The sequence below is a fragment of the Mandrillus leucophaeus genome, unplaced genomic scaffold, assembly GCF_000951045.1.
Source record: "Mandrillus leucophaeus isolate KB7577 unplaced genomic scaffold, Mleu.le_1.0 Scaffold20, whole genome shotgun sequence".
NCBI lineage: Eukaryota > Metazoa > Chordata > Mammalia > Primates > Cercopithecidae > Mandrillus > Mandrillus leucophaeus.
The window spans coordinates 1,524,159-1,534,413 of record NW_012102032.1 but is presented as its reverse complement, the minus strand read 5'-3'; the positions used below and the strand labels follow the sequence as shown (position 1 = coordinate 1,534,413).

At 37.6% G+C, this 10,255-nt stretch overlaps 1 protein-coding gene across 1 annotated transcript in view; it reads left to right on the top strand.

The window, feature by feature from the left end:
• Positions 1-10,255, top strand: part of MED13 (mediator complex subunit 13) — a 150,389-nt gene that overhangs the window by 121,016 nt on the left and 19,118 nt on the right. The window contains exons 18-23 of the mRNA XM_011979163.1: positions 1,061-1,284; positions 2,676-2,865; positions 3,869-4,331; positions 6,344-6,563; positions 7,547-7,738; positions 8,233-8,456. Coding sequence (XP_011834553.1) covers positions 1,061-1,284; positions 2,676-2,865; positions 3,869-4,331; positions 6,344-6,563; positions 7,547-7,738; positions 8,233-8,456 — 1,513 coding nt within the window. The remainder of the gene's footprint in view (positions 1-1,060; positions 1,285-2,675; positions 2,866-3,868; positions 4,332-6,343; positions 6,564-7,546; positions 7,739-8,232; positions 8,457-10,255) is intronic.

Here is a 10,255-nt window from a genome sequence, read left to right as displayed (position 1 = left end):
AGGCGGAGCTTGCAGTGAGCCGAGATCGCGCCACTGCACTCCAGCCTGGGTGACAGAGCGAGACTCCATCTCAAAAAAAAAAATAAGGTTTTTTTCTTTTTTCTATTTTTAAAATTATATTGTTTTTAAATGTATAAATAGGGATGGTGTCTCACTGCGTTGCCTAGGCCTCAAACTCCTGGGCTCAAGTAATCCTCCCACCTCAGCCTCCCAAGGTGCTGAGATTACAGGCATGAGCCATAGCACCTGGCCTACAGTGTATTTTTATGTCCCTTTTTTTTTTTTTTGAGACGGAGTTTTGCTCTTGTTGCACAGCTGGAGTGCAATGGCGCAATCGCGGCTCACCACAACCTCCTGGGTTCAAGCAATTCTCCTGTCTCAGCCTCCCGAGTAGCTGGGATTACAGGCATGCACCACCACGCCTGGTTAATTTTGTATTTTTAGTAGAGATGGGGTTTCTCCATGTTGGTCAGGCTGGTCTCAGACTCCTAACCTCAAGTGATCTGCCCACCTCGGCCTTCCAAAGTGCTGGAATTCAGGTGTGAGCCACTGCATCCAGACCCATGCCAAAGATTTAAATGCAGACCATACGTGGTGGCTCCCGCATGTAATCCCAGCACTTCGGGAGGCTGAGGAAGGAGGATCACTTGAGCTCAGGAGTTTGAGACCAACCTGGGCAACACAGCAAGATCCCATCTCTACAAAAACTTTAAAAATTAGCCAAGCGTAGTGGCATACACCTGTAGTCCCAGCTATTCGGGAAGCTGAGGCCAGACGATTACTTGAGCCCAGTATGTTAATGCTGCAGTAAGGCATGATTGTTCCACTGCAGTCTAACCTGGGCAACAGAGCAAGACCCTGTCTCAAAAAAATAAGTAAATAAAAAGACTTGTTTAGGAAATTCCTAACTGTTGAAAAGTCTTGATCACTGGCATTAAGTATTTTTGTCTGTAATAAAATATTTTCACTCATAATGACTTCATTAACTTTTGACATTTAAATAAAAAGGAGACATGTCTTGTTTTTAAGTGTTTTCTTAAAATACATCTTTCTTATTTAGGAACTGATGAATCCCCAGAACCACTGCCAATCCCCACATTTTTGTTGGGTTATGATTATGATTATCTGGTGCTTTCTCCATTTGCTCTTCCTTATTGGGAGAGACTTATGCTGGAACCCTATGGATCTCAAAGAGATATAGCCTATGTTGTACTGTGTCCAGAGAATGAAGCCTTGTTAAATGGAGCCAAAAGCTTTTTTAGAGATCTTACTGCAATATATGAGGTAGGTGTTTAAAAAGAGATGACATTTTAAAACTACCTTACGATTTGTATTGTTGTATATACAGCATACTGGGCAGTTCAGTTGATTGGGACACAGTGATAATAATGTCAGATTAGATGTTTATTTCTCATACTAGCCAGTTACATTCTTTGCTGAGTTTGACCCAGTCTGTTAGATGTGTATGCCATGGGTCAGAGTGGCTATCTTCCTATTGGAGGAAGAAACATTGAGGGCATGTATATATACATATATCCATTTTAATGTGGCCTTTTCTAAAACAAAGGATAAATGTTAAATAGCTCCTCAGGAAAAAAATTACATTTACAAAAATTCTAGTCTTTATTCTCCAGGATTTCAGGTAGTGACACTAGGCCTCACTTTCCTCATATGTAAAATAAATCTATGCTAGATATCACTAAGGTCCATTTCGGGTCTGAAATTCTTGCCCTTTCTTTTAAGTTATAATTCTCACATATCCATTACCAGGCACAATAATTGTAAATTAAAAGTGTTATGGGACATAAAGTCTTACTTTATTATTCCCTCCTTTTTCCACAAAGGCTTGGAAATTTAGTCTTTAAATTTTGATTCCTTTTACAATCTGAATGTTAGTATATGTTAGGTTAGCTTCCTTATAAAATTTTCCACATAATTACAAGGTATTTGTAGTGTGTTTTTAATAAATAAACATTTCCCAAAGGGTGTTATTTGGAATATTAGCCGGTAAAATCCTCTCAGAAAAAAAGTTCCATAGTTAAATAGGCTTGGGAAAACATTGTACATTATATTACGTTTTAGAGATTCACAATTCGTACTAGGTTTTTAAAGGCTTTGAAATTCTTACAGTAAAGAAGTCTTCTAAGTTTGCTTAATCCAATGTTACAAATTTATTTGACATTGGGCTTCTTACAACAAAAATCAGTGACTCACAAAACTAGATGGAGAGGGTATATAAATAAATTTGTATGCCAGTTTTTATTATGCTTTGATTTAGGGATATGTGTATTCATAATTCATGAATTGGAGTTAATGTATACCTAAAATGACTGCATTTTTATGCTTTCTTATTTCTGTATTCTGCAAGCTTTTATTCAAACCAAATGGTTCTAGTACTATTGTTATCTAGGTGTTTTTTCATTAGAGATATTTTAATTTTGAAAAAAACTTAATGAATTTCTAATGTAAAAATGAAAAAGACCTGTGGCACCATTTCACCCTTGATATGTTTATTTTTTTGACCTACTTCTAAAAACACCCTTGATATTTTTATCGTAACTGTTAATTGCAAATGGTTAAGCTTATTTTAAATAGCTTTCATGCTTGGTTTTATAATGTGTACCTAAACACTATAATAAATTTACTAATTCTGCTTTCTGTATGTATATTTGTAGTCCTGTCGATTAGGTCAACATAGACCTGTTTCTCGACTGTTAACAGATGGGATCATGAGAGTCGGATCTACTGCATCAAATAAACTATCAGAAAAGTTGGTAGCAGAATGGTTTTCTCAGGCAGCTGATGGTAACAATGAAGCATTTTCTAAACTCAAGCTTTATGCACAAGTCTGCAGATATGACCTAGGTATTGAATTTGTATTTATTGTATAAGGCTGATGTTGGCAAAATGTGGCTTGGTCCACCAGCTGTTTTTGTAGATAAAATTTTATTGGAACACAGCCATCCTCATTTATTTATGTATTTTCGCTGGCTGCTTTTGTGCTACAACATTGGGACTGAGTAGTTGTGATAGAGACTCTGTGGTTGCAAAGACGAAAGTATTTATTATCTGACCCTTTACAGAACAAGTTTGCTAATCCCTAATGAGGGATCCCATCAGGTAGGATGAAATTACGGGTTATAAATAAATTTTCTGTTGCCTCTGTAGGGTCTGATGTTTTAATAACATGAAGATTCTTCATTTGTTACAGTTCAGAGATAAAATAATTTATAGTTAATCTCTACCAAACCAAGAACTAGTTCTTTGTTGTAGCTAAGAAAATGACAGCTGTTTAAGACTTACTTGTTACATACGTTTTTTTCTTTCATTCTACCCATGCCCAACTGTATTGCTTATAAATACTCTTGAAATAAATATCAGTGGACTTCCTGTAGACTTAATCCAAAGAGATGCAGAACCAAAATATTGAATCTCATTAGACATTCCTGTAATTTGAACGCCATGATAACATTATACCATTTTATATTTTAATTAACTGCCAATGTAGCCAATATTTATTTGATTTGTGATTTGGAAACCCTTTGAATAGTTTGGTGAATATTGCTAGATACCTTTTTTTACATTTCATTATACTTAGAAAATAGAATTTTGTTACACTTTCATAGTAATCATTTCTTTAATTTTGAGTGAAAATTCTGGCTTTTTCAATTCCATTTTAAATATGTTTCTTCAGTTTCTAGAGGAAAATAGAAAGCAAATGTAGGTCACACCATTAGCAAGCAATTTAGGGGCTATAATTACCAAGAAAACATCAACTGGATTATGATTCTGTTTACACAGTAGAATAAAGAAAAGAACCAGTCGGTCAAATAAAGAATTAAATTTCCTACCTGTTTTTATTCTTTAGGTCCTTATCTTGCTTCCCTGCCATTGGACAGCTCTCTACTTTCCCAGCCAAATTTAGTTGCCCCTACAAGTCAGTCTTTGATTACTCCACCTCAGATGACAAATACTGGAAATGCTAATACTCCATCTGCCACCTTAGCATCTGCAGCAAGCAGCACCATGACAATGACTTCAGGTGCTGCCATATCTACTTCAGTTGCCACAGCTAATTCAACTTTGACCACAGCTTCAACTTCATCTTCATCATCCTCCAACTTGAATAGTGGAGTATCATCAAATAAACTACCTTCATTTCCACCCTTTGGCAGTATGAACAGTAATGCTGCAGGATCCATGTCTACACAAGCAAATACAGTTCAGAGTGGTCAACTAGGAGGGCAACAGACATCAACTCTACAGACAGCTGGGATTTCTGGAGAATCATCTTCACTTCCCGCTCAGCCTCATCCTGATGTGTCTGAAAGGTACCTTTGAAAATACTGCTTTTGCAGAAATATGAAAACTATGATACTTCTTTTTTCTTTTTTTTCTCGAGACAGAGTCTCATTCTTTTGCCCAGGCTGGAGTGCAGTGGTGGGATCTCCATTCACTGCAACCTCTGCCTCCTGGTTTCAAGCGATTCTCCTCCCTCAACTTCCCCAGTAGCTGGAATTACAGGCATGTGCCACCACACCTGGCTAATTTTTGTATTTTTAGTAGAGATGGGGTTTTGCCGTGTTGACCAGGCTCAAACTTCTGACCTCAGGTGATCGGCCCGCCTTGGCTTCCGAAAGTCCTGGGATTACAGACGTGAGCCACCATGCCCAACCATGCTGCTTTTTTTGTAAATAAGACATTCTGAATGAACATAAAGTGCTTTTTATATTATTCTTGAAATTTTAGTTTGTATCTTTTTTTAAGACAAGGTCTCACTCTGTCACCCAGACTGGAGTACAGTGCGTGATCACGGCTCACCACAGGCTCGACCTCTTGGGCTCAGGTGATCCTCCCACGTCAGCCTTCTGAGTAGCTGGGACTTACAGGCATGTACCACCACACCCAGCTACTTTTTTGTAGAGACGGGGTTTCACCATGTCGCCCTGGCTGGTCTGGAACTCTTGGACTCAGCGATCTGCCTGCCTTAGCCTCCCAAAGTGCTGGGATTACAGGCATGAGCTACCGCACCAGGTCTAGTGTTGAATATTTTATGTATAAAATTATAATGAGGACTTTACTTCATAAAATCTTTATCATAGAATTCTAGAATCTGAGGGTGGGAATTAAGAGCTTGAAAACCATGTAGTCCAGATGCCCACATGACATTTGAGTCTTCTGTGGCATAATTGTCAAGTAGATTTGCCTCTGCAAATCACTTGAGTGATTGAGAAGTCACTATTGACCCAGTCTATTCAGAGGCTTTGGAGTGGTACTAAAGTTTGAATCTCAGCTCTGCCATTTAGCTGCTTTGTGACTTTGGGGAAACTCTAACTTTCTAAGCATGTTTTCTTATGTGTAAGATGAGAGTAATATGATATAATATACATTAAGTACTTTACACAGTGATTCCAAGTTATTTATGGTGACAGGAATGATCATGACAGCTCTCATTCCTTTTATGATGAAGGTTTTGAGTGATCTTCCCTTTTGATTTATAGGCTAGGTTAACCAGAGCTTAATTATATCTGTCAGCTATCCAGGGTGCAGTTGTGCCCAAAATTACACTCATGGGTAAAAACAAACCATTACCCAGATTGATCCACCCCTCTTGAACATATGAATAGATTTGAAGTGTAAAAAAATCAAATCACCCATCAAAGAATGAAACTTGTTCACCATTGAAGCTATAAAGTATGAAATAAATGTATATAGTCTAAAAATAGGATGAGATTAAGTGGTTCATGCCTGTAATTCTGGCACTTTGAGAGGCTAAGGCAAGAGGATTTCTTGAGACCAAGAGTTCAAGACCAACCTGGTTAACATAGTGAGACCCCCATCTCAAAAAAAAAAAAACATGTATATATAGTCTAAAAATGTACTAGAACATTGAATGAGTCTGGAAACGTGGTTTCTGGAAACATGGTTTCTTTCTGGCCTAGCTCTACCTGTAACCAACTTTATAAATTTCGGAAGCTATTTGAGATAGCCTCAGACAAAGAGACCTATCTTTGTCTCAGTTTTATCCCTTAAACTCTAAGCAATCTTTTGTATCTAATACTCTATGGTTTTAAGAATTCTTTTTTTCTTTTTTTTTTCTTTTTCTTTTTTGGTAAATTTAAGGCAAGACCTCTTAAGGCAAGTGTCTTTATACATTGTGGAATTGTATTTACAATGTTTATGGTTAACTTTGGTGAGAAAGAAATGTCCTTCATTTTCAGAGAGGCTTTCTCACACCTTTCACCAAATAAGAGGGAGGAGGGGGAATATTAAGAACCTGCTTAGATGCTACGTCAAGCATATACAGTATAACTTTTTGTCTCATTTCTACCTTAAATTTTAGCACGATGGATCGGGATAAAGTGGGAATCCCCACAGATGGTGATTCACATGCGATCACATATCCACCTGCAATTGTTGTTTATATAATTGATCCTTTTACATACGAAAATACAGACGAGAGTGCTAACTCTTCTAGTGTGTGGACATTGGGGCTACTTCGATGCTTTCTAGAAATGGTCCAGACTCTTCCTCCTCATATCAAGAGTACTGTTTCTGTACAGGTAAGAGTGATAAATGTTGTCAGTTAAAATTATGTAAAAGAGTTTGATGTTGTCAGAAGTTTCAGATACTACTTTTCTGTATTCAAATTGATTATCTAAAAGCCAAGTTCTATTATATTGATTTTACTTTAATATCGTAATATAAATCTTAGATAATTTGTAAGTCATACCACAGTAATAATACAGAATAAAAAACAGTCATACCACAGTAATAATACAGAATTAAAAAAAAGTCCATTAAGTACATTAAATGTTTCTCCTGTGTTACTTTTATAAGCCAATTTTTAAATTCATGAGCCTAAATAGAAAGATACAGCACATACAAGACAGCTTGCAAGAAAAGGAGAAAGCAATTAACCATATTAAGTTGTTAGAAGAAATTTTGAATTTATTTTATAGACTTCAGGACTGGTCAATGGCATTATTAATATAATTATTACATAGAAAATTTATAGTTTTTTGTTGTTGTTGTTGTTCTGAGATGGAGTCTCGTTCTGTCGCCATACTGGAGTGCAGTGGCACAATCTCGGCTCACTGCAACCTCCACCTCCCGGGTTCAAGCAATTCTCCTGCCTCAGCCTCCTGAGTAGCTGGGACTACAGGCGTATGCCACCACGCCCAGCTAATTTTTGTATTTTTAGTAGAGATGGGGTTTCACCATGTTGGCCAGGATGGTCTCTATCTCTTGACCTTGTGATCCGCCCACCTTGGCCTTCCAAAGTGCTGGGATTACAGGTGTGAGCCACTACGCCTGGCCAGAAAATTATACAGGTTTTAAATAGTCCTTTAGTTCAGAACCCATTGGTAAAATTGGCTACTTATTCAAAGCCTACATAATAGATAAAAAAACAATTCTTAAATTTTCATTTAAATTAGGTTTTGTTTAAATTTTCTAGTAAAAAGTTTTTAGAGTTTTAGACCCACAATTCCTGTTATTCTCTTTTGAAAGTTTAACATTTGTAATATTTGCCTACACTTCTTAGATAATTCCTTGTCAGTACCTGTTGCAACCTGTGAAGCATGAAGATAGAGAAATCTATCCCCAGCATTTAAAATCCCTGGCTTTTTCGGCCTTTACCCAGTGTCGGAGGCCACTTCCAACATCAACCAATGTGAAAACATTGACTGGCTTTGGTCCAGGTTTAGCCATGGAAACTGCCCTTAGAAGTCCTGATGTAAGTATGTTTTTCATGACCAAAGTTGTTGAATGACTATACATACTTTTTTTTTTTTTTTTTTTGAGATGGAGGCTTACTTTGTCACCCAGGCTGGAGTGCAGTGGGGAAGTCTCGGCTCATCACAACTTCCGCCTCCTGGGTTCAAGCAATTCTCCTGCCTCAGCCTCCTGAGTAGCTGGGATTACAGGCATGCGCCATCTGGCCCAGCTAATTTTGTGTGGGGGGTGGGGGTTTGTCATGTTGGCCAGGCTGGTCTCGAACTCCTGACCTCAGGTGATTGCCCACCTCTGCCTCCTTAAGTGCTGGGATTACAGGCACGAGCCACTGCGCCCTGCCAACACTTTTTTGATATTATGCAAAACTAAGCGCAATTTTTGGCTTAGCTCTCATTTTCCAGTTATCTTATAATTGGGTAGATGATAATTACATTTTAAATGCATATTTATCTAAGATTGTATAGCATGATAATACCTTAATTTTTTATTTTATAGAGACCAGAGTGTATTCGACTTTATGCACCTCCTTTTATTCTGGCTCCAGTGAAGGACAAACAGACAGAGCTAGGAGAAACATTTGGAGAAGCTGGACAGAAATACAATGTTCTTTTTGTGGGATACTGTTTATCACATGATCAAAGGTGGATTCTTGCATCTTGCACAGATCTCTATGGAGAACTTTTAGAAACTTGTATCATTAACATCGATGTTCCAAATAGGTATTTGTATTTCCCTAAATATATCATATCATTCCATTTTTCATGTGTGTGAGTGTGTATGTGTGTGTGTATATATGTGTGTGTGTGTATATATATTGTTTCATTTTTAATGAATAGAAAACCAGCTTGAAGGTTTTGTATATATTAAAATATTAAGATGTGGGATTGTGGGTGCTTCTTTTTTCTGTAGTGAATGTTTATATTGTATAAGATAATTAAAAATAATTATGATTAATCTATTACATGAACAAAAAACATTAAGATCACTAACTTCTGTGTCATAAAGCTTGCAATTATTTTAGCTGAACATTTGTGAAAGATGTAGTTAGAAAACACTTCTGCAATTAAAAAATGGTCTAGTAAGTATAGAACATTTAAACTTTTCTCATATACCATCTAAGATATAGCCCCTAATTAACTAAGTTAACTTCATTTACTAAAATTGGCGATTTAAAATTTTATCATTTAATGTTAGGATGTAGCCGGGTGTGGTGGTGGGTGCCTATAATCCCAGCTACTCAGGAAGCTGAGGCAGGAGAATCACTTGAATCTGGGAGGCGGAGGTAGCAGTCAGCTGAGATCACGCCATTGCATTCCAGCCTGGGCGACAAAATGAGACTGTCTCAAAAAAAAAAAAAAAAAGTTAGGATGTCTTCAGAATATGATGGCCATTTTAGAATTCTTGGCAGTAAATACCATGTCCAATTATTTGCGAAGGATATAACTAATAGGTCCCAACAGGTGAGCCTCATTTTGAGTTATCAAAGCTAGTGAACGCTGAACAGGAGAACCTGAAAAGCAAATCCGTGAAATGATTTTTAGTTTTAAGATTTGGGTTCTGGCCAGGCATGGTGGCTTATGTTTGTAATCCCAGCACTTTGGGAGGCTGAGACAAGGCAGATCACTTGAGTCCAGGAGTTCAAGACCAGCCTGGGCAACAAGGCGAAACCCCGTCTGTACAAAAATACAAATATTAGCTGGGCATAGTGGCACACCTATAGTCCCAGCTACTTGGGAGACTGAGGCAGAAGGATCACTTGAGCCCAGGAAATTGAGGCTGCAGTGAGCTGAGATTGCGCCACAGTACTTCAACCTGGGTGACAGAGTGAGATCCTGTCTCAAAAAAAAAAAAAAAAAAGATTTGGGTTCTATCGTTTATTTTCTTCCCTATTATATAAAAGCCTGTTCTTTTTTAGGTGAGAAATTGAATATATGCAGAAATAGCTAATGATTATTAGATCTTAGTGGTGCTGGGGAAGCAGAAGATAGGAACAATAATTTTATATTTTTGGTTATTAACAAGTCTGTTAAGCTTTATATTATGAACCTTAGAACAGTGCTTCCTATCTTATTTCCTTAATACAATTTTGATTTTTTTAATCGGATATTTATACTAATTAAATGAGCTTGGGAAAGAATGTGCTCATCTGTGAAGTATGAGAAAGTAGAGGGAAAAAAACCACCTTTTTCATTATCAAAATAGTATTACCATTTTACTACCTTGATAAAGTAGAAGTGAGATAATGGTTAAGAGGGGCAGTGATGGGGCTGGGTGCAGTGACTGACGCCTGTAATCCCAGCACTTTGGAGGCCAAGGCAGGTGGATCACCTGAGGTCAGGAGTTCGAGACCAGCCTGACTGACATGGTGAAACCCCGTCTCTACTAAAAATACAAAAAAATTAGCCAGGCACGGTGGCACATGCCTTTAATCCCAGCTACTTGGGAGGCTGAGGCAAGAGAATCACTTAAACCCAGGAGGCGGAGGTTGCAGTGAGCCGAGATTGCGCTATTGCATTCC